The sequence below is a fragment of the Microtus pennsylvanicus genome, chromosome 3 (genome assembly GCF_037038515.1).
Source record: "Microtus pennsylvanicus isolate mMicPen1 chromosome 3, mMicPen1.hap1, whole genome shotgun sequence".
Classification (NCBI taxonomy): Eukaryota; Metazoa; Chordata; class Mammalia; order Rodentia; family Cricetidae; genus Microtus; species Microtus pennsylvanicus.
In genome coordinates, this window is record NC_134581.1 from 84,248,726 (window position 1) to 84,273,538 (window position 24,813).

The 24,813-nt window shown below is 41.6% G+C and overlaps 1 protein-coding gene across 1 annotated transcript; it reads left to right on the top strand.

Moving 5' to 3' along the window:
- The first annotated feature begins 258 nt into the window (after window positions 1–258).
- Window positions 259–23,010, top strand: Ei24 (EI24 autophagy associated transmembrane protein). Its single transcript, XM_075966374.1, has 11 exons — window positions 259–419; window positions 4,769–4,876; window positions 12,304–12,449; window positions 13,941–14,001; window positions 15,487–15,553; window positions 16,069–16,193; window positions 16,480–16,599; window positions 17,785–17,896; window positions 19,408–19,519; window positions 19,905–19,979; window positions 21,981–23,010. Exons 2-11 carry the CDS (start codon window positions 4,835–4,837, stop codon window positions 22,141–22,143), a joined length of 1,023 nt encoding a protein of 340 aa, XP_075822489.1. The 5' UTR covers window positions 259–419; window positions 4,769–4,834; the 3' UTR covers window positions 22,144–23,010.
- The last annotated feature ends 1,803 nt before the right edge of the window (window positions 23,011–24,813 follow it).

Consider the following 24,813-nt stretch of genomic DNA (forward strand, 5'->3'; position numbering starts at 1 on the left):
AAACAATTTTTAGAAAGACCAGCATTGTTACATAGGTAGATTGAGGAGGCTAGAGAACAGGACTGCTGATCAGTGAGGAGGTATTTGGAGAGGAGGCAGTAAGGCCTAGAAGCTTTGAGTTGTACCAGCAGAAGGAGCACAGAGGGACTCTCGGTCCCGCCAACTACAATTCCCAAGCGCCCTGGCCCCGCCCCTTCTGGATGGCCCCGCCCTACCTCTCTGGCCCCGCCCCCTCTCGGGGACCGGCTGGGTGCCCGCCCGACTTCCCAGCTGCCCCCGTGCAGCCCGGGCATGCCCAGTGTGGGCGCAGCCCCGGCTCTGGGAGCGCCCGGGCGGAGCGGGCTGCCGGGCGCGGAGCAGGCGGATCGAGCCTCGGTGGGCGAGCGCCCGGGCCGGAGCCGCCGCGGCAGGGCTGCGGGGTAGGTGTGGGCCGCGGCAAACGGGGATTCGAGCCGCTTGCACGCCCGTCTCTGGGCGGCAGGGCCCAGGGGCAAGGGAGGGCTGGCAGGCCAGAGCTGGTCGGTGAGGTTCTGGCGGGGGCTGCGGCAAGGACCCCGGCCCCGAGGGCCCGGGACGTGAAGGGCGGTGAGGGCAGGCCCTGCGGCGCGCGGCGCCCAGGCTCGCTCTCTCCCCAGGTGCGGTGGGGCTGTCTTTAGATCCCGTGACCCACGGTGAGCTTGCCTCTGGCTGGGGAGAAAGACGGGTTCTCAGCCCAGTTACCCAGACGCTCCGGGAGAAAGGGGACCGAGCACTCCCGGGGCCCCAGGAGGCATTCTGCGGCCCCGTGATGAGTGAGGGTGTTACCTTCTCCCTACCTGGAGTGGGAAACGCCGGCTTCCTGCCTTCCGGGACTTGGGTTTGATGGCTTCGAAATGAAAGTGGGAGTATGTCTTAAGTAGATGCTTAATCGCTTCTAAAGACGGACAAGAATTTAGTGGTCCGCAGCATTTCAAGGTTTAAGAAAGGTGATTTGTCCATGGGATGTTTTGGGTTAAACAGAAATCCTCGTTGCAAAGCTTAAGCAAAGAAGAAGCCTGGACTGCGTTAGAACCCTGAAGTTTTGAAGTTTGCTCTAATTAGCTTTCACTCGCTGTTGGACAAACCGTTTAACTTTTCTCCACCTGTAAAATATTGTGACCCAGAAGACGCATCTGGATTCCCTGTGTTGTAGGAACCCTTTGTCACTGGTGTGGTCTCAAATTGTGGCAGGTTATTTTTCTGCACCCCTCAGCATTTTGTTAAACAGGGTAATTCATACCAAATATTCTCTCCTGTAGGAAAGATGTTAGGCCCACAGTACAAAATTGAAATGGCCTGTCCTTCGGAGGTTCTATTTGGTCCGTAGGTCCTTTGGTTGCTACATGCAGAAGCTGGGTGTTAATCTGCCAGGAGTCAAATAACACAGTGGTTCTGGGCTGGGATAGACATGTTTGAAGCTCCCTGTCTGGTCTCAGAGAAAACTAGACCAAGTAACTAGTTTCTTCAGATCGCAGACCCGGTGCATTCTTTAATAGGATCACATCACGTCATACAGACTTCTCAGCTTTATTCTGTTGTACTCCATCCTGACGAGCAAGTCATCGGCTAAGAGGGCGTGCAACTATGATAGTTTTCACACGCCAGTGTCCTGCCCCTTATTAGACATTTACTGTTCTGCCCACGGACTGCTCTCACCACAACTCTTTGCTAGAAGACATATGCGAGAAACTCTGAGGCTTTGGTTTTTTTTTTTAAAGGGAGGAGTGGGAGTAATAACAGATGTTTCTTAACCCTAGAAACTAGTCCAGGTAAGCACATTTAGCTAGGATTTGACCTAAGGGACAGATGATGTGCGTGGAGCTGTGCAGGTAGCCTTCTGATTCTGCACTCCCTGTTCGTCCAGTTCTGAGTGGCATTAGTCCAGTTGGGTCAGTGTAGTGCTACTTAATGAGGTGGCCAAAGGTCAAGGGAAGTACCCTTTATGTTTTGAGGACAAGTTGTAGACAGGCTGCCTGTGAAATTAGTGTATTAAAGTTGTTATCTGTTAAATTGGAGATGCTGGACTTGATTTAGTGAGACTTGAGAATGTTAAAATTCTAAATTCTTACTTTTTTTTTAAATGTTTTTTTGAGACAGGTTTCTCTTTGTTATAATAGTCCAGGCTGTCCTGGAACTTGCTTTGTAGACCAGGCTAACCTCGAATGCACTGAGATCCACCTGTCACTGCCTCCCAAGTGCTGGGATTAAAGGCATGTGCCACCACTGCCTGGCCAAATCTGTAACATTTTTACAAGTGGATTTTCCATTCACCTTAAGAGTTCACTTTAAAGAAATCAAATGAGAGCAGTATTTTAAGATTACTTATAGTGTGAACGTTCTTGCCCTTTCAGCACTGGGGACTGCACTCAGAACTGCAGAGTTTCAGGTATGCTAGCCAGGCTCTCTACCCGTGAACTATATCCCCAACCTTTGGTTTTGTTTTTTTGAGACAAGATTTCATGAAGTTACTCAAGCTGACCTCGAATTCATCTTGCGCAGACTTTGAACCTGTGAGCCTGCCTTAGCCTGCCAAGTAGCTGGGATTATAGGACTACATTATCAGGCCTGTCTCCGGTTTTAAAAATTTTTCTTTGGTGTTGGGAATTGAATATGCCATGCAAGTGCTCTATCACCGAGTTACACGGTTTGTTTCTTTTTCAACATTTATTTTGTGTTTGCGTAAACATGCATGTGCCCTGACGTGAGTGTACAGTGGAGTCAGGACAACCCATGTGGATCCTGGGGATTGGCAGAAGGCTTCCTTACCTGCTTTACACTTCCCTAGCCCTGAGTGAATATATATAAATTATTTATATATAAATTGTTTATATATATAAATATATAAATTATTTACATATAAATTATTGATATATATAAATATATATAAATTAACCCTGCCAGTTTCTTAATTTTTGGAGCTAGGTTTCCCATTCATCTGCGAAATAAAATGAGAAACCCTTACTATTCCTTTTTTTTTTAAAGACAGGGTCTCATGTACCCCATGTACTTCAAACTTCCAATTTAGCTGAGAATGACCTTGAACTCCTGATTCTCTTGTCTCAGCTTCCCAAATGGGATCATAGCTATGTGCCACCATACCCAATAACCCTTACTACGAATGAATGTGAACTTCATGAACTTTTTCTTGTGGGTGCTGGGGATTGAACCCCGGCTCTCATGCCGTTTACCTTCGAACCAGACCCTCCTCCCCCAAACCTTAGTCTAGTTTAAAATTCATTGTTTCCTACATGATTATTAAAATACATACACATACATGTAATTTAAAATTAGCAAATGAATTGGTGCTGTAGGTCACTAGGTTACATCTCCAGGACTATGCTGGTGGTGAGGGATGAAGGTAGAAAACATAGAAAGACCTAATTAGAGGGCTTGGTAGTTTCCTATTATGTCTTAAACTTTCCGGAGTATGTATGATTAACGTGAATCAAAACAAATTATTGTTATTGTATGAGACAGGGTTTCCCTAGCAAGCCCTAGTAGGTGTGGAACTCAATGTGTAGACAGCCTGTTGTGCAAATTGGTTATTCTTCTGCCTCTACCTCCAAGTGCTAGAATTGCCTGGTACCTTCACGTGTGCCTAGTTCCTTCACGTGTTTTTTGTTTTTGTATTTTATAGTATGTGTGTGTATTGTGTATTCGGGTGTCTGTGTAGGCCAGAAAATGGTACTGAATCCCCTGGAGCTGAGTTCAATTGGCAGCAATGACACAGGTGTTAGGCTTTGATCTCTGGTCCTCTGAAAGAGCAGCAAGTGCTCTCAACTTCTGAGCTGTCTCTCCAGTCCCGCATTCAAGTGTTTGAAAATATATAGCCAGCATAAAAATTGCTTGAACTGAGCGGTGGTGGCACACGCCTTTAATCCCAGCACTCGGGAGGCAGAGGCAGGTGGATCTCTGTGAGTTCGAGACCAGCCTGGTCTACAAGAGCTAGTTCCAGGACAGGCTCCAAAGCCACAGAGAAACCCTGTCTTGGAAAAAATAAAAAAATAAAAATTGCTTAAAAGAGTACTCAAACCTTGGCGCACGCCTTTAATCCCAGCACTCGGGAGGCAGAGGCAGGCGGATCTCTGTGAGTTCGAGGCCAGCCTGGTCTACTAGAGCTAGTGCCAGGACAGGCTCCAAAGCTACAGAGAAACCCTGTCTCGAAAAAACTAAAAAAAAAAAAAAAAAAAAAAAGAGTACTCAAACTTTATTACCGCCCATTTTCGGATCCTCAGGTGTTTGAAGTGTTTAGGAGAAGCAGTTGGGGACATCAAGGCTCAGGGAGACCACTTGTCCAGGAGCACATTTGCCTCCTCTTTAGTTACTAGGGAGGCTGAGCCAGGAGGATCTGTTGAGCCCAGGAATGTGGGGCTTGCTGCGGCAACTTACCAAGACCTCTTATCTCTAAAGAGAAAATAAGGATCATAGGTTTCTTTTTTTTTTTTTTTTTTTTTTTTTTGGTTTTTCGAGACAGGGTTTTTCTGTGGCTTTGGAGCCTGTCCTGGAACTAGCTCTGTAGACCAGGCTGGTCTCGAACTCACAGAGATCCGCCTGCCTCTGCCTCCCGAGTGCTGGGATTAAAGGCGTGCGCCACCACCGCCCGGCCCATAGGTTTCTTCAGTTACAATTATAGCTTCATAGTTCATTGTATTAGTGCTACAATCTATTACTCTTGTATAGGGCTACTAGTATATGTAATCATTTTGTAGAAACAGATCATGACGTATCATTTTTTTCCATTTGTTTTCAGGCCTTACATGATGAGAGATTTGGGGGTACTTCCCTCTCTGTAATTGACAGTCTGGGCAACGAAGAGATGGCTGACAGTGTCAAAACCTTTCTGCAGGACCTTGGCAGGGTGAGTATATTTTGTTTCATGGCATATTTTTATTTTTGCTAAAGAACTAGGGAATTCTTCAGGTGTTTTATATTTTTATCACGTTTGTTGTGTCTTTTACACAGAATGTTAGTTTTCACTGTAGTCTACATTGTTCAGTAAACAGGAGTTTTTCATATTCTTGAGACAGTCTTGCTGACCCTGAACTCCTGGTGGTACTCTTGCCTCAGTATGCATGGTACTAGGAATGCAGGCATACACCATCCCACATATTTTTTTTATTTTGAATGCATCCCTGGATGGTTTGAGTTCATTTAAGTTCTGTTTCTCCTTCCCAAATGCAGGGATTACCAGTGTAAGCCTGTGTCTATATCCAGTATTTTGTTTTTAATGAGCGAGAGAGATAAAGTGTATGTTGTACGTACATGTCTGTCTGTCTGTTTCTGTGCATATAGTTGGAATTTTCTTTTTTTTTTTAAAATATTTATTTATTATGTATACAATATTCTGTCTGTGTGTATGCCTGCAGGCCAGAAGAGGGCACCAGACCTCATTCCAGATGGTTGTGAGCCACCATGTGGTTGCTGGGAATTGAACTCAGTACCTTTGGAAGAGCAGGCAGTGCTCTTAACCTCTGAGCCATCTCTCCAGCCCTGGAATTTTCTTTGGGTCCACCAACCAGCTCTCAAATAAAATCACAGAGACTTACTATTATGAATCTCAGCCTCAGCTTAGGTTTGCCCCACCAGCTCTTTTAACTTCATTGTGCATCAGGGCTTTTTTAAATCTTTCTTTCATTCTGTATATCCTACTTTCCTGCATCCTCCTGTCTTTCCGCTCTTGGTGTTTCCCTGGCATCTTTCTTTCTTCCCCCAAGCCTAAATTTCTCCTCCTCCTCACTTGCTGTTGGCTGGTCAGCTTTTTATTAGACCAATCGGGTGCCTGGCCAGTCACGTGCCTTAGATAGGCAAGTTAAAACAGTAATTTTTTTTAAATTTTTTTAGTTTAATTTATTTATTTTGGGGATTTGAACTCAGGTTCTCATGTTTGTAGAGCAAACACTTTTAAGTACTGATTCATTCCCAGTCCTTTTATCCTGTATCCTATGAAGTTGGGAAACCTGTCTATTATTGAGTGCATTATCTAGTATTAGGTTTCTATTTAGCTTGACTACAGAATCTTAAAAATTTGTTTTGAGAGAGGTTAGCCCTGGCTGAGTAGTCCTGGATGACCTTGAACTCCTGATTCACTTGCCTTGATGGAAAGTTCTGGGATTGCAAGTATGTGTTACCATGCTAGTTTGAGCCAGATATAGTAGCACATATCTATAATTACAGTACTCATTTAACTGAGGCAGGAGGATCGGGAGTTCTTGACTATCTTAGGCAGTGTAGTGAGGCCCATCTCAAAGACACCCCCCCCTCCTTTTCCCCCCAAAAAAACACAGGTCTAGTGTGATATGCCACTGACCTCAGCACTTGAGACAGCAAAGGACCAGGAGTGGTTCAAGTACAGACTTGGCTACATAGGGAGTTTGAGGCCAGCCTGGGCTACATGAGACCCTGTCTCAGAAAGAAAGAAAAGAAACAGATTTTGAAAATGGCTATCAAGACTGGGCATGCCTTTAATCCCAGCACTCAGGAGGCAGAGGTAGGCAGATCTCTGTGAGTTCGAGGCCAGCCTGGTCTACAATTGCAAGTTCTGTGACAGGCTCCAAAGCTACAGAGAAACCCTGTATCAAAAAACAAACAAACAAACAAACAAACAAACAAACAAACAGGGGCTGGAGAGGTGGCTCAGAGGTTAAGAGCATTGCCTGCTCTTCCAAAGGTCCTAAGTTCAATTCCCAGCAACCACATGGTGACTCACAACCATCTGTAATGGGGTCTGGTGCTGTAGGCATATACACAGACAGAATGTTGTATGCATAATAAATAAATAAATAAATTTAAAAAACAAACAAACAAAAAGAAAGACCATCTAGTTTAAGGGTGACGTTCTAACTGCCTGTTTATCAAAATCAATTTAGAAATAATAACCGTGGGCTTATGAGATGACTCACAGAGAGGAAAGTGCCCCCAAGTCACTCATCATGGAGGGCCTAGAAACAGATGGAGGAAAAAGACTTACGTAAAGACATTTTCCTTCATGATTTGTTTCTACAAAATGACTACACATTCTAGTAGCACTAACACAAACAGATAAAGGGGCTTGTGACCAAGCCTGACACCGAGTTCAGCCTCCAGGATCTTCTTAGCATTCTGACTGCACAGCTGTGCTTTTATGTTTATTAGCTTTATTTAATGTGTGTGTGTTTGCACAGTATGTCGGTTTTCTCCTTGCTGTCAACTTGGTGGCAAGTACCTTTACTGCTGGACCATCTTACTGGCCTTTATGTTTTTTGAAGACGTGTTCTTACTCTGTATCCTAGACTGGGTTCAAATTTGTGGTGAGTATCTTGCCTCAGTCTCTCAAGTTAGTCTTATAGGAATATGCCACCACGTCTGGCTCTGCTTTTTTTGTTTGTTTTGTTTATTGTCTTTTTATGAAGGTGACTATCCTGGTGATGTTATTCTACTTGACATAAATCTGTTATGGTTTTTAAATTTTAATGTGTGTGTATTAAATTTTTAGCTTTAGTGGTATAATTTTTCTGTCTTCTTTCACTAGTGGGGATTGAACTCAAGGCCTCTCCCATGATAGGCACTCTGCTGACTCCCAGAATTTTCTTGCCTTTATTTTGAGGTAGAGTCTTTCATTGTAAGCCCAGGCAGACCTAACTTAAGGCAATTTTCCTGCCCCCATCTCCCATGTTGCTGGGGTTATACTATATTTTTGAGCATTTTCATCTGTCCAAAGATTAGTTCACTGAAGTTGTATGGTATGTGGTTGGTCGCAGGGATGGATAAGTAAATGCAGTTCTTTGAACGGATGACAGGTAGTCGTGGTGTTTATAGCACCAGCAATAACTTGGAATTCTTCAGATATGGTCAGCAGGTACATTTGTCACTGTATGTTGGTTCTACACAAGCTCAACAGCACCTCCCTCATGTATCCACCAAGGGTATTCTCCAGCCACACCACCATGATGCATCTGCTTTATGTGACACTCTCTGCCTCCCTTTTTCCCCCCTTCTCTTCTTTCTCTTTTAAACAGTAATTGTCTTTCTCCAAATTTGACTGGTGTTTAGAGCTAGTATAGGACTCAGGAAATACTGCAGCAATTTAATTGGTAGTGAAAGGGAGTAAGGAAGGCAATAACATGTTTTCATAGTACTGGTAAATTTAGTAAAAGTGTTAGAAAACTACCATTTAGTACTCATGTAATTCAAGATGGTATAGGCAGGAATTGTGGAAGGATGCTAAATTTGGGGGAAATCAATGGGCATATTTGCATGGCATCAGAAGTGTTTCCCTGATGTGAGAACCACAAAGATACACACACACACACACACACACACACACACACACACACACACACACACACCCCAGTTTGTTAAGAGTTGACAGGGAGAACAGGCTCCTGGAACTGGGGATTTTCAGAAGCAGGAAAATTTGAAAGACAGTTCTACCCTGTCTTGTCAATAGTTGCTTTCCCTTGTGTCTTGTTTGTCCAGACTTAACATTGTGTTGACTGTCAGCAGTTGAGGCAAGGGCCAGTTTTGTCAGGAAAACAAGCTCCATATAGAGTGTTTTTGGTGCCCATCATTCTCTCAGGAGTCATGTTTTAAGTTATTGGAACATTTAAATGCCATATTCTGTAGGTCTTTGAAGTGTTTGAAGATTACCTATCTGTGTGGAGTACATCTCTGTGCATCTAGAAAACCGAACTAACATAAGTGTAACAAACATAAGTGATTATTAACCTGTAATTTTTAATAACCTATACAGCTTGAAGACTAATGTTCCACATTATAAAAAAAATCTTCAAATATAGCAATGATCTCAAAATTGTAACAATATAAAAATATCTTTTTTTTAAATGATTTATTTAACTTTATTATGTTCGTTAGTGTGAAGGTGTCACATCTCGTGGAACTGCATTTTCAGACAGTTATGAGCTGCCATGTGGGTGCTGGGAATCGAACCCGGGTCCTCTGAAAGAGCAGTCAGTGCTCTTAAGCACTGAGCCATCTCTCCAGCCCTAATATAAAAATATCTTAATCAGAGGTAGAGATGTATAGTGCAGTATGACAAAAATCCTTAATTTGTATCAATATTCAAAATTTCTTAAGCAGAAACATACATAGTATACTAAAAATAATTTTACATTTGTATGCAAAAATATTGTAAACAGAAATATGACAATTTCAAATTTGTATCAATATATAAATTATCCTTTTGTGGGAGCCTGTTTGGATGCTCACCTTCCTGGACCTGGATGGAGCAGGGAGGACCTTGCTTGGACTTCCCACAGGGCAGGGAATCCGGACTGCTCTTCAGACTCGAGAGGGAGGGGAAATGGAGTAGGCGGAGGGGGAGAGGAGTGGGGGGAGGGGGAGGGAAATGGGAGGCAGGGAGGAGGCAGAATTTTTTTTTAAAAAAAATATTTATTTATTATGTATACAATATTCTGTCTGTGTGGATGCCTGCGACCAGAAGAGGGCACCAGACCTCATTACAGATGGTTGTGAGCCACAATGTGGTTGCTGGGAATTGAACTCAGGACCTTTGGAAGAACAGGCTCTTAACCTCTGAGCCATCTCTCCAGCCCCCAGAAATTTTTTTCAACAAAAAAATAAAAAGAATTCTTCCCATTGTAGATATCACATGTGCTTATCCAGAAGGTGGGATAGTTATTTGCTTTAAGAAACATGTCAAGGTTGTAGGAAACAAGCTTGCAATTTCTTCTTCATCTATGTGGAGAAGCAATCGCTTGCTACCAGAAGATTTCAAATAAAACTTATCCAGTTTTTAAAATAAATAAATGTGTGTATATATATATATATATATGTATTATATATACATGTGTGTGTGTGTGTGTGTATATATTCCTAGACAGGAATACAAAAATAGTTTTACATATGTATTAAAATACAAGAATCTATATCAATGTAATATAGCCATCCTGGTTCAGATCATATGGGTACCAGGTGATACAAGATCCTCAAAGATATTTATTTATATATCAATTCATTAAGAGGCGCCAGGGAGATTCACGGATTGGGAATTGGGGGATCTGGGAACCAGCCGTATGCTGCTTCATCCTGCCTGACACCTCCTGTCTTCACAGCCCGAGAGCATGCGACCCCACTCTTAAGCGGTCACTTTCACAGACAAGAAGTCGTACCTTAAGGCTAGTACCTCAGAGCTATTGGCAAAATGAATTCCCACAACAGTTCCCCACTTACTACTTTGTAGTTACTAGAGGAAAGAGTTTGAAACCATGGAATTAATACCACAAGGGAAAGAGTTACTGTGTCTCATTGTTTAGGGAGAGAGGGTGGATATGATCTTTCTGGACAGGACAGGCTGGCTATGTATCCTTGGCTGACCTTGGGTTTGGGATTTTTCCTTCCTCAACTTTGAATTTTGGGAAAAGAGGCATGTGCCACTGTGCCTAGTTTTTGTGTTTCTTGGTGTGATATATCCATCAGTGCTGTGATATTCTTGCTCAAAATGCTTAACCTGAATAATCATGGGGAAACTTAAATCTTGAGAAAATCCCATGAAGTAGCCAGCCTGTAATCTTTAAAAAAAAAAAAAAAACAAAAAACCAAAGAATCAGGCTGGTGAGATGGCTTAGAAATAAAAACTATTGCCAAACTTGATGACGTGAATATGATCCCAAAAACCCATCTGGTAGAAGGAGAGAACCGACTCTCAAAAGTTGTCCTCTGATCCCATGCATGGTGATATACACAAATAAATAAAATGGAAAAAGAAAAAGTATGAAGAACTGTTGTTGACTGAAAATACTAAGGAGACATACTAATGAAATGCGTTATTTGATTCTATTTAAACTCTTGAGCTGTAAAATGCCATCAAGTTCATTGTTGTGATGAATGGAAAAATTGGAACGTAGACCACAAAGTATTTTAGTATTAAGTTTCATGAATTGATAACTACCCTATTGTTATGTAAGGAATATTGTTCTTAGGGTACCTCCTGAAAATTACCATACAGGGGCCTGAGAAGCTGGTCATGTTGACCACTCTACTTGTGTTCTCAGCATTTGGGAGACGAAACTGAAGATCAAGAATTTGAAGTCAGTCTGACCCTGTTTCAGCCCCTTCCCAAGGGAAAAACAGCATGAGCTTGACTCAACTTTCTTGAATGATTTGGGAAAAAAGTATATACTAATATGGAAAAAAATATTAAACTGGAAATTCTGAACTAAATGAGTTTGGAAATTCTCCGTTGTTGCAGTTTTTCTGTAAATTAAGGATTGTAGTTGGAATTTTTCTTTGGGCTTCCAACCAGCTCCCAAATAAAGACATGGAGACTTATTTATGAATTGTTGGCCTTAATTTAGGCTTGTCCCACTAGCTCATTTCTTACTTTAACCCATTTCTCTTCATCTATGTTTTTCCTTGGGGCTCTTTACCTTTCTTTCATTCTGTGTGTCCTACTTCCCTGCTTCTGTGTCAGACTGGCGACTGGCCGGCTCGCCCTGGGTGTTTCCCTCATTCTTTCTACCTCTCCCTTTCTCTCTCCCTCATTTTCTCTTTCCTCTAGATTCCCCCTCTACGTATTCTCTCTGCCTGCCAGCCCGGCCTATCCTTCTACTGCTTAGCTATTGGTCATTTTTATTAGATCAGGTGCCTTAGACAAGGTGAAACAAGCATAACACATCTTTACATAGTTAAACCAATGCAGCATAAACAATATAACACATCTTTACATAGTTAAACCAATGCAGCATAAACAATATAACACATCTTTACATAGTTAAACCAATGCAGCATAAACAATATAACACATTTTTACATAGTTAAACCAATGCAGCATAAACAATATAACACATCTTTACATAGTTAAACCAATGCAGCATAAACAATATAACACATCTTTACATAGTTAAACCAATGCAGCATAAACAATATAACACATCTTTACATAGTTAAACCAATGCAGCATAAACAATATAACACATCTTTACATAGTTAAACCAATGCAGCATAAACAATTGCTACACACCTTTACATACAGTAATACTCTACAACATAAACAAATGTAACACATCTTTACATAGTAATATTCCACAACAAAGGATCTCTTCAAAATAAAAGACATTAATAAAGGGTGAGGGTCTAGTTCTGTGGTAAAGTATTGCCTACTATGCACCAAGTCGTGAGTTCTATCACAGCACCAGAGGCACAAATCACTCTCCTTAAGCTATATAGGAAAATAAATACTGTGGTTTCTACTGTTACTCACTTTCCTGTGTGTGACTTTGGAAAGTCTACTCTAGCCCATAATTTCTCTAAAAATGTCCTTATCTACAGGGAATCAAAGACTCCATCTGGGGCATCTGTACCATCTCAAAACTAGATGCTCGGATCCAGCAGAAGAGAGAGGAACAGCGTCGAAGAAGGGCAACTAGTGTCTTGGCCCAGAGGAGAGCCCAGAGTGTAGAGCGGAAGCAAGAGAGGTGAGGAGTACAGGCGCACATCCCAAGCTGTCATTGGAGGGGCACTTGAGGAAGTGACTTATCTTAGTATAGAATGAAGGCCCTACATAGTAAGTTATAATTCCAGCATCCTATTAGTTTTTTTGTGATTTTTAATAGGTAATTTCCCTTACGCCACATGCGCACGCACATGCGCGCGCGCTCACACACACACACACACACACACACACACACACACACACACACACACACATTTACTTAAACTAGGATTCTTATTCAAAATGGCATGATGTTTAAAAACTGTGCTGGTGAATTAGCTCAGAAGCAAAAGGTGCCTTCTAAGCAAACCTGATGGCCTGGGTTTCATCCTTAGAACCCACGGAAAGCTGGAAGGACAGAACCAGCTCCACAGAGTTTTCCTTTGCATCCTCCACATGCATCTCACACATACAACAATAAATTAAACAACAACAAAAATAAAGAGTGCCAACTAGAGGACCACAAACAGTATTTGATTTGATGGATATCTGTAATAAGGCCTATATGGGTTTGTTTATTGATAGACTAAACCCTACCCCAGACTTTCTTTTTTGTTGTGTCTGGAGAGACAGCCATGGGTTCTGGGAACCAAACTCTTACATTTTTGGTTATGAGCCTAGCCTTTAATGGCTGAGGCATCTCTCCAGCCCAAGACTTTCTTGTTTAATGTGTCCTAACCTCGGACTTTAGATGGAAGAACACACATACACACACACACTCACAAAATTTTGTTTAATTTGGGGACTGGAGAGATGGCTCAGTGGTTAAGAGTGCTTATTTGTCTTCCAGAGGACCTGGGTTCAGTTCCCAGCACCAACATGAAGGCCAACACTGTCTGCTACTCTGGTTCCAGGGGGTCCAAGGCTCTCCACTGACACACATGCAGGCAAAACACTCATACACATAAAAATAAAAATAAATAACACTTAAATTATCACTGGGAGAATATGTCCATTTCGTAGCACACGTGTACATGTCATAGTTCATGGGCTCAGGGAATCAAACTCAGGTTGCCAGACTTGTGTGACACCTATCAGTAAGCCTTTCTAGGCAGAGACAGGCAGTTTGAAGCCAAATGGTGTGTTCCAAGCCAGCCAGGGTTACACAGTGAAATCCTGCCTCAAAATGACAACAAAATAGAAAAAGTTGGTTCTTCATCTGGGTGTGGTGGCACATGCCTGTTATCTCAGCACTGTGAAGAGGGAGGCAGGATGACTGCCAAGAGTTTGAGGCAAGCCTAGGCTATATAATGAAGCCCTATCTCAAAAACAAAACCACCTGGTTTTCCAGAAACCTTTTCTTACTGACTTTTTTATAGCCTTATTGACTGACTTAGAATGTTGGAAGAACAGTAGGTGTTCAAAGATAGTCTGGTGCCCATAGAAGCTGTAGGTTGGAGAGTTCTTAGATAACATTAGGAAACGTTAGTTCTTAGATAACATTTATAAGCTAAGTTCATATGATCTTTTTCAGTGAGCCACGTATTGTTAGTAGAATTTTCCAGTGTTGTGCTTGGAATGGCGGAGTTTTCTGGGTAAGTTCTTTTCCAGCAAATTCTAGGTTCCTTATAAGTATCTTTACACTGTTATTAGGTTACTATTTTTCAGCTGCATCCTTGAAATACTAAGATGAACTGTCTTTGTTTGAGCTGTTTATATATGCTGATGATTATCACATGGATAGGGGATGGAGGGGAGGGGAGTGGGAGTGGGATACTGAGCAAGAAATACTGATGCATGAAAGTGTCAAAATGAAACCCATTATTTTGTATGATGGCTAAAAGCATTAATAGTTTCGATGCATGGTAGTACATTCCTATAATCCTAGTACTTGGGAGGCAGAGATAGGCAGATCTCTGAGACTAGCCCAATCTTGTCTACATAACTGAGTTTCAGATTATTCAGGGACTCTATAGTGAGATGCTGTTTCAAGGGGAAAAAATTAAAAAGAAAAGAAAAGGGTGGATGTGGCCAGATAAGCAAAATTCTTTTTGTTCTAGTTGTAGCAATTGACTATTATTGAGACCCAGATCAAAAAGGTTACCTATAATTAACTGAGAACTATCATAGTCTTTAGTGAAATATGGATGTATCTAGAATGAGTACATACTTTTCTTGACTTGATATTCAAAGTAATTCAGTTTATCTTAATGTAAACATTTCACTAATATTTTCAGATGTTAGCTTTAGATTTAATTAGTAAACATCATGGGACGTTTAGTATATATCTTTTTTTTTTTTTTTTTTTTTTTGGTTTTTTCGAGACAGGGTTTCTCTGTGGTTTTGGAGCCTGTCCTGGAACTAGCTCTTGTAGACCAGGCTGGTCTCGAACTCTCAGAGATCCGCCTGCCTCTGCCTCCCGAGTGCTGGGATTAAAGGCGTGCGCCACCACCGCCCGGCTTAGTATATATCTTTATACTTGCCCTGAATGTTAGTTAAAATGTTTTTTCTGTCTCAAATGAGTCAAGGATACATGTATCAAGCCGGGCGGTGGTGGCGCACTCCTGTAATCCCAGCACTTGGGAGGCAGAGACAGGCGGATCTCTGTGAGTTCGAGGCCAGCCTGGTCTACCAAGGGAGTTCCAGGACAGGCTCCAAAGCTACAGAGAAACCCTGTCTCGAAAAACCAAAAAAAAAAATAAATAAATAAATAAAAAAAATAAAAAAAAAGGATACATGTATCAGTTTGTTGTACTCTTTTGGAGTTTTGGGAAGTAGGAGAGGTGCTTCTCCTGGCCTCCTGTTTTATAAACTAGCAGTCTTGACAGGAAAGTCATTACAGTGAAAGGTGAAATGCCTTGTTTTAATTTATTTTATTATTATTGTTTTGTTTTTGTTTTTTTGAGATGGTTTCTTTGTCTGTACCACTGGCTATCCTGGAACTCACTCTATAGACCAGGCTGAGATCCAGCTCTCTCTGCCTCTCATGTGCGGGGATTAAAGGCGTGCGCTGCCACCACCTGATGCCTTGTTTTAATTTAAAGAAGGGTTTTGATTACTTTATTGCCTCTTTTCTTCAGTTCAGTCTTCTCTTGTTTTACCGAGTGTTTATTCCTGTGCTTCAATCAGTAACAGCCCGGATTATCGGTGAGTGTGTCGGTATCTTGCTCCTGCTGGAGCAAACTCTTTGAGAGTTTGAGATCTTTGTTTCTTAAGTAAGCACTTCCTAACAATACTAGCAGTTTGATGTTTTTTTGGTTTTTGTTTTTGTTTTTGAGACAGGGTTTCTCTTTTTGTAATAGCTCTGGCTGTCCTGGTCTTGAACTAATAGAGATTCTCCTGCCTTGCCTTTCTTGTGCTGGTATTAAAGGCGTGTGCTCCCTCCACCCTGCTGATGATTCCAGTTTAGACTTCTCAATGACTTTGAGATAGGCGTTGTTGAGCGATTTAAATTCAGGTGGATTCCTGACAGCGCTGTGGTTAGTCACTTTGTGACATCTCAGTAGTCACCCTGTAGGCAGGTTTATTTTAAGATAAACAGAACAGAATGTGAATACTATTAGCAAGAGCTGTGACCAGAATGTGAGGCAGAGGAATGTCACAAAATAGTTCCATTCCACCTGTCTAATTAAACTAATAGTTCTTTTTGCTTTTTATTTTAGGTGATCCATCACTGCATGGAGATGTTTGGTCATGGCTGGAATTCTTTCTGACATCAATTTTCAGTGCTCTTTGGGTGCTTCCCCTGTTTGTGCTTAGCAAAGTTGTGAATGCCATTTGGTTCCAAGTAGGTACAGGGCAGAATGTGGAGTCTGGGTTCTACTTGATGGGCTCCCTAGGTTACACACTTTAGCCTCTGAAGTTAGGGACCCATAGAGAACCAGCTTTTAAGCCTTGATGCTTTTTAAGCTAAGCAGGCAGTTGGGTAATCCTTGGGGTTTTGTAAGGTGGAATGCGTGTCTCGGGTTACTAAGGCAGACTTCCTGGCAGCTCTAGGAGCAGAGCAGTGGCATTAGCTCCGGGATGGACATGGGACCATTCATGTTTCACTGTACTGCTGTTATCTGTTTCAGGATATAGCTGACCTGGCGTTTGAGGTATCAGGGAGGAAACCTCATCCATTCCCCAGTGTCAGCAAAATAATTGCTGACATGCTCTTCAACCTTTTGTTGCAGGCGCTCTTCCTTATTCAGGTGAGAGACATGTGGAGACAGCTTTAAAAAAAAGAGAGAGAAGTGTAGGGGAGGGGACTTCAAAAATGTCTTTTGCATTTGTCCTGGCGTAGTGATACTGAAAGCACTGTTTGTATGTCTGCATGAGGTGGGAGTGTAGTGCACTGTTCACCTTAATTGTTGATGAGATCTCTCACTGAACCTGAAGACCACCATTTGGCTAGAGTGACTGTCTGGCCAGCAGACGCATTGGACTTGTCTGTCTCTGCCTCCTCAAGTGTGCAGGTTACTGGCTTATACATCATGCCTGGCATTTATGTGGGTGCTGGGGATTTGAACTCATTTCTTTTGCTTTCACAGCAGCACTTTTACCCGATTAACCTCTTCCTAAGAAGTTAAATTGAAGTTTATTAGGTAGAGATAAGAATCGGTACACAATTGAGATTTAGGAGGGGACACATACACAGAGCTTATTTAAGAAAAGGAAAATGGAAGTTGAAAAATGACTCAGTGGTTGGTGTCTGGTACCCACATGGTGACTCACAGCCATTCATAACTCCAGCTGATGCACCATTTTCTTATGACTACTGAAGGCACCAGGCACAAATGTGGTACATATCCATATATGCAGCCAGAATATTTAAAATTTAAAAATCTAAAAAAATTAAAAAATGAAAAGATAGGACAATAGTGACCTACCTGAGGTATGGGTATTGGGGAAGAGGAGAGAGGAGAGTGAGACTTTAAAAACTTATCCCCAGAAGCAGCTAGAGAGTTTAAATATAAAATTATAAGAACCATGGATTTATCTTGTCTTCCCTTGGAGATTCTGATCCTGCCATTAACCAACTTTTTTTGTTGTTGTTGTTGTTTTTTGTTTTGTTTTGTTTTTTGAGACAGGGTTTCTCCATTAACCAACTTTTTTTTTAAAAAATATTTCTTTATTTATTATGTATACAATATTCTGCCTGTGTGTATGTCTGCAGGCCAGAAGAGGGCACCAGACCTCATTACAGATGGTTGTGAGCCACCGTGTGGTTGCCGGGAATTGAACTCAGGACCTTTGGAAGAGCAGACAATGCTCTTAACCTCTGAGCCATCTCTCCAGCCCCCCTCCATTAACCAACTTTTGAGGCAGCTAGTATGTAGTAGTGAGTGAGAAATGTCTGACACTCTGGAATTGAGTTTGTTGCATTTGTTCCTCAGGGGATGTTTGTGAGTCTCTTCCCCATCCATCTTGTGGGTCAGCTGGTTAGTCTGCTGCATATGTCTCTTCTCTACTCACTGTACTGCTTTGAGTACCGTTGGTTCAATAAAGGTAAGTCCGTGTAAAGAAACCCGAGAATACAAGCCCTGCTGAGAAATGCTGGTGCTAAGCACACTAAGCTATTCAATACTTAGCTCTTAGCAAATTTCTGAAAAGACATTGGCTTACTGGCAAGAGGGAGATTCCATTTGGCCTAGTGAGTTTATTAACCTGTGGGCCAGGGGCAGTAGCGTGTAGAATTGTAGAATTAATTGCCATTTTAATGCTTAATGTGATGTAGCTGTGTTTGGACCAGAAGTTGATAGAAAGAGCACAAGTTGCTTCAGAGAAGTTAAGTGGATACTAGTGCATTTAGATTTTTTTTTTCAAGACATGGTCTTGCTATGTCGCCCAGGCTGGCTTTGAGTGCTCACTCTTAGTTCAGGCTGGCCATCAACTGTCCAGTCCATTTTCCTGCTTCTACCTCCCAAGTGCTGGGATTGCACGCGTACACTATTGGGTCGAGCTCCTTCGGTTACTTTGGAATTTAGTTATTTTCATCCTATTATTTTTAAATTTTAGTTATTTTCTTTTTAAATTATTCTATAATGTTTTGAGTCAGGATTTCATGTAGCCCATGCTATTATTGAACTTGCGATGGAGCTGAGCTGCCCTCCTATTTGCAGAGGGCTGGGATTATAGGTGTGCACCATTGTATGCCTTTCTTTTTTTTTTTTTTTTTTTGTGGCCTGGTGGTTTTTTATGGTCCAGGCTCATTTTAAACTCCAGTTTTAGCATCTTAAAGGCTGGAATTACAGTTTTGTGCTATCATACCCAGCTGGGGATCTTGTAAAAAGACTTTGATGCTTTGTGTGGGGTCTAGCACTTGTAATCCTTGCACTTACTTTGTGTAGAGATAGGAGGGTTTTGAGTTTGAAACTAGCCTGGACCAATATATATAAGATCCTATGTAAAAAAAATCCAAACCCAAACAAAAAACGTTTGCCTGTTCATCTTGGTGAGTGTGACTGAAGTAACTTTTTTTGAGGGGAAGAGGTATTTTGTTTGTTTTTTGAGACATGGTTTCCCTGGCTGTTCTGGAGCTAGCTTTGTAGTCCAGGCTGGCATCCAACTCAGATCAGGCTGCCTCTGTCTCTTGAATGCTGGGATATAAAAGTATATGCCACAACCACTTGGTGAGATGCCATCCTCTTTTGATATTTTGCGTTGTTCTAGACAGCCCTGACAAGGGATGGTGGTGCTAAAATTAATGTTATTTTGAAATATGATTCTTGTAAAAATCTTTGCATTGAATCTTTATGTCAGATTTGTACAATTCTTTGAAACAGGGTCTTATTATATTGTCCTAGCTGGTCAGTAACTCCCTATGTAGACCAAGTTGTCTCTGTTTTCCAAAGTGCTGGGATCAAAGGTTTGTACCATAAGCCTGCTAGATTTTGTTCATGTGCTGTATCTGTGTTTTGAATGGTAGCTCTGGGCCTAAAACCTAAGCCTGAAATAATTGTGTCTGCCAGTTAGTCATGTAACTATGAGTCTTCAGTGTACTGACTTCCTTGTTTCAGGAATTGAAATGCACCAGCGATTGTCAAATATAGAAAGGAATTGGCCTTACTACTTTGGATTTGGCTTGCCCTTGGCTTTTCTCACAGCAATGCAATCCTCCTATATTATCAGGTAATTTGGCTAGAGAAAATTGAAATACTAGAAAAATAAAAAGCTCAGGTAGTATGTTTTAACAAGCATCTTTTATTGGCTTGCTTCTATACCTAGTATTATTTATTTTACATCATTTGGCCATCAGGAAGAATTTTTGTTGTTTCTAATAGTAATTGACATTTGTCAGCATTAAAATGTAGTCTACCATATTATGTGCTTCTTCCTGGAGGCAGATCCTTAGAAACTCGGAAAATTTTTTGTTCATTTCTGAAGCTGTGTTTATGGTATATTAAGGTTTTATCCCATCATGCTGTTCTAAGCAGGGAAAGAGATAGGAGGCTTCCATATCTTTCCTGAAGTCATTAATTGTGAAGCTGACCTATTTTCTTTTTTTTTTAAACAGTGGCTGTCTCTTCTCTATCCTGTTTCCTTTATTCATTATCAGCGCCAATGAAGCAAAGACTCCTGGAAAAGCATAGTAAGTGCCCGTGAAGAGACTTCTGCTCTGAAAATCTCTTATGCAGAAGGAAAGCCTTATGTCCTAGTTAGTTTCTCTTCCCGGGAGCACTATGACCAAAAGCAGCAGAGGAGGAAAGGATTTATTTGGTTTACATTTCCATATTATTGTTCATCATCAAGGGAAATCAGGACAGGAACCTGGAGACAGGATTGGATGCAGAGGCCATGGAAGGGGGCTGCTTACTGGCTTATTCCACATGGCTTGTTCAACCTACTATCTTATAGAACTCAGGACCATCAGCCCAGGAATGGCCCCTCTCACAATGGGCTGGGCCCTCTTCCATCAGTCACTAAGAAAATGCCTTACAGTTAGATCTTAGGAAGGCATTTTTCTCAACTCAGGCTCCCTTCTTTTTAGTGACTATAGTTTGTGTCAAGTTGATATCAAACTAGCCAGCACACCTTATCTAGTTTATTTTTTTAAGATTTATTTTTATTAGTGTTTTGCTTACATGTCTGTACCATGTGCATACAATGCCTATGGAGGACAGTAGCTGGTGTCATATCCTTTGGAACTGTGTTACAGGCTATTGTGAGCTACTGTATGGGTGCTGGGAACTGAGACAGATACACACAAGGGTGTGAGGAGGAGATAATATGCCAATTTTTTTGAGTGTATAAATTTGTATATATTTCCAGATTAATTGACCCTCTCACAAGCTCATTTTTATTTCTCCCTGTGTAGCTCTGTTGTGTCTTGAGCTTGTGATTCTGCTACCTTGTCCCCCAGTGCTTAGACCGTAGGTGAATGCCACCAAGCCTGACTGTTTATTCCTGTCCTTTTTTTTTTGTTTTTTGTTTTTTTTGTTTTTTTTTTTTTTGAGACAGGGTTTCTCTGGTTTTGGAGCCTGTCCTGGAACTAGCTCTTGTAGACCAGGCTGGTCTCGAACTCACAGAGATCCGCCTGCGTCTGCCTCCCAAGTGCTGGGATTAAAGGTGTGCGCCACCATCGCCCGGCTCCTGTCCGTAATTTAACACTTGTAGCAGGTATAATGATTCATACCTTAATCGTAGTACTTGGAAATCTGTGGCAGAAGGATTAATATGAGCTCAAGATCAGTTTGGGCTACAACTACAAAATGAGTTCTAAGTCAACACTCACTAGATGTAAGGCCTTTGTAAACATCTGAGTAAAGCCCATTTTTGGACTAATAGCCACTTTTAAAGAAAGTGGTAGGTTCTGTGTTATCTGGCCATATAGAGAAGTGCTTTTAAAATCTGAATTTTTTTAATTTTAAGAATTTTAAAATTACGGGGCTGGAGATGAAGCTCAGCAGTTGAGAGCACTGGTTGAATTCTTAGCATCTTGGTGCCTCACAGGTATCAAGTTCTGGAGGATCTAACACCCTCTTCTGCCTTTTGTGGGCAGACATACTTTTGATAAACACTCGGTTCCATAAAATAAATATTAAATAATATAAATAATAAAATAAATATTAAAAAAATCTGGATTAATATAAAATAGAACTTTATTTCCTTTAAATGTCCCAGCCCCGATACTGAAAACTGGTGATTGTAATGCATTTGTGGCAGCGACAGGACATACTACTACGTTTCTTTTTTTGTTTTTTGAGGCAGGGTTTTCTGTGTAGTTCTGGCTGTCCTAGAACTCACTCCTTAGACCAGCCGGCCTTGAACTCACAGAGATCCACCTGAATCTGCCTCCCAAGTGCCGGGATTAAGGGTGTGGGTCACCACCAGCTACATTTTTTTTCTAGTGGTGGGATTAAACTCACAGCCTCAGACATGCTAGGCAAATAGTCTATCCTGCTACTTGCTCTTACCCAGTGCATTCTTTAACTGATCAATTTATGTGTCAAATATCTGTATTGCTTTGATAAGTGTTGTTGCCTTGTTTTCCCCTGGGTAGTTTTAATTTAAAGTAGTAGTCAGATAAACTGTAATTTGCTTGAAGCAGTTATTAACTTGGAGCTAATGAGTAGGGTTTCTTGTCCTTCAGTCTTTTCCAGTTGCGCCTCTTCTCCTTGGTGGTGTTTTTAAGCAACCGACTTTTCCACAAGACAGTCTACCTGCAGTCAGCCCTGAGCAGCTCCTCCTCTGCAGAGAAGCTCCCTTCTCCACATCCTTCTCCTGCCAGACTGAAAGCTGCTGCAGGCCACTGAGTCCTGCTGTCCAAAGAGGATGGGTGGGATTGGGTCGAGGATGTGGCAGTCTTTACTCTGTTTTCCGCCCCCTGCCATGGAAGGCAGGACCCACTGCCAAGGGCCCTCTGCATATTTCCTTCTCTTTGATGAATTGGAATTTTTGTCTCCGGTACACATAAGGCCGAATCTTCCTGAATCCAGTATGTGGATTTTTTTTTTTTTTAATCACCACCCTAGGTCTGAAAGGCCCAGAGTTTTCCAGCCGTTTCTAGCATTTGCCAGCTCCTGTGCCTGGACTGATTGACTATTTTTTCATTTCCCTGTGTAATTTACCCTCCCACTTCTTGCTGCCTTCCAGCACCCCTGGATGAATGGGCTTTGTAATTTTAACTGTTGTATTTTGTGTATTTGTTGTTACTGTTTTCTGTGAAGCACATACATTGGATGTGGGAGGTGAAGGAGCATTCCAATTGCTCCAGGTCACCCCCTCTATAGCCATCACTGTCTTGTTTTCTTGTAACTCAGGTTAGGTTTTGGTGTCTCTTGCTCTGCTGCAGAAAAAGAAAGGAAGGAAAAAAAGACCCAGAAGAGATGGGACAGATAGACCTCAGCCAAACTGGCTGCATTTTGAGGAGTTATTTTCTTTCTTCCCCTTGAAGGGGAAACAGCTTTTTCACTGGTACAACTTAAGTTCCCCAGTTATGGGGTGGTACCAGTTCTGGACAAGTGCCAGTGCATCACAGAATGCTCAGAGGATCTGAAATTCTTAACCCTGAAGATGAAATTTACTGTTGGCCACTGCCAGGTCTCATTGGTGTTTTAAGGAATATTGGGTGCTTCATATAGGAATTGAAGGGGTAAACTTATTAAACCCATTCAACCTGTGATTGGTGATGTTTTCCTGTCATTTTAAGAGTCTAAATAAGGGGTGGGAGGGCAGATGTAAAAAACTTGTACAATTTTAAAATATCACAATTAAACGTGAGCTCGTTTCCCATAAAATGTGTAATGTTTGATTTCTAAATCACGTCTTGAGCTAGATGTATTCAGATTGAATGACTTTGTCTTGAATAATCCGGTTATATATTTTAGAAATTAGCTCTGAAAGATATTCTCAGAATGAGCTTGGTAATAGTGTTATAATTATGCTTACTGCTTTGGTGATAGTTGGTTTTTGACTTGTTTGTTTTCTTGATGAGTGTTTTAAAGCAAGTTATTTGTGTCTATTGTGTATTTGGGGTTTTTTGTTTTGTTTTGTTTTTTGTTTTCTTTTTTTTTCGAGGCAGAGGACCTAGGTTTGGATCCCAGCACCCACATGGTGGTTTATGTACAACTGTCTAGAACTATGACTATACCACTGGGGAGGCGGAGGCAGAAAGAACAGGAGTTTAAGGTTATCCTCTGCTATAGAACAAGTTGAAAGCCAATCTGGCCTGGCTGAGATAGGCCTCAAAAGAAAAATGTTCTCAGTTTAGTAAAGCCAATAACAACAACAACAAAAAGTGAAGGTTTGTCTTGATGCCAAATTAGTGTGAAGGCTCAATTAAGCATATTTGCAATAGAAATTGGGTAACACTTTCAAAAGTATGCACACACATTTTTATTGTTTCTAAATTTTTATTATCACTTCTGCGGGAAAGTAGTTCATGCCATGGTACATGCATGGATGTCAGAGAAGAACTTGTGGAGTTGGTTTTGTCATTCCATGTTTGTGTAGGTTCTGCGGATTGAACTCAGGTCTTCAGGATTGCTTAGCAAATAACCTGCCCTCTTAGTCATCTCGCTTGGCAAGATGCCCACTGGGTCTCAGTGTGTTGGCCTTGCTACCATGCTGACCTTGAACTTACAGCAGCCTCCTTCTGTTTCTGTCTGCTGCTTCTGTGGTTTTAGGTATCCACTCATGTGCCCACACCAAAGTATAGTGTGAACCTTTCTTCTTCACTAGAGCATGGGCACTGGGTAGTGTATAGGAAACTGGAGTCAAAGGGACACTAGGCTGTTTTTGCCAAGGTCACAGTGGCAAACTAGTAATTAGCAACCAAATGACAGGGCACCTATCTACTTGAGATTAAAAAAGAGAATGCATGTGCACACGTGTTTGCAAATATGGCATGTGTGGCAGTCACAGTACAACTTTTCAGAAGTCGTTTCTCTCCTGGCCCTAGTTCTAAAATCAACGTCTATCAAGTACCTTTCCCTGCTGAGCCGCCCAGCCTTTTACTCACCCAGCCCTACCTTATTTTAATAATGCAACCAATAAGACTTGAGTTGCTCACCAAAGAGAGAGAGTGTGTGTAAATAGATATCACAGGCCTGTGAGTTAGCTCAGTGGTACTGATTCTCATGTACCAAAAACATGTTCTGTTTAAACAACAACAACAACAAAACCCAAAAGCCTAAAATCAAGTTGACCTGGGTAAGCAAATGTGATTCAAAACACTAATCCAGCCCGGCGGTGGTGGCGCACGCCTTTAATCCCAGCACTGCCCAGGAGGCAGAGGCAGGCAGATCTCTGTGAGTTAGAGGCCAGCCTTGTCTACAAGAGCTAGTTCCAGGACAGGAACCAAAAAGCTACGGAGAAACCCTGTCTCGAAAAATTAAAAAATAATAATAATAAAAAACACGAATCCACCCCCTGTTTTGAAGATCTGTGTATGTATGTTTGTGTGAACGTACGCCACATATGTC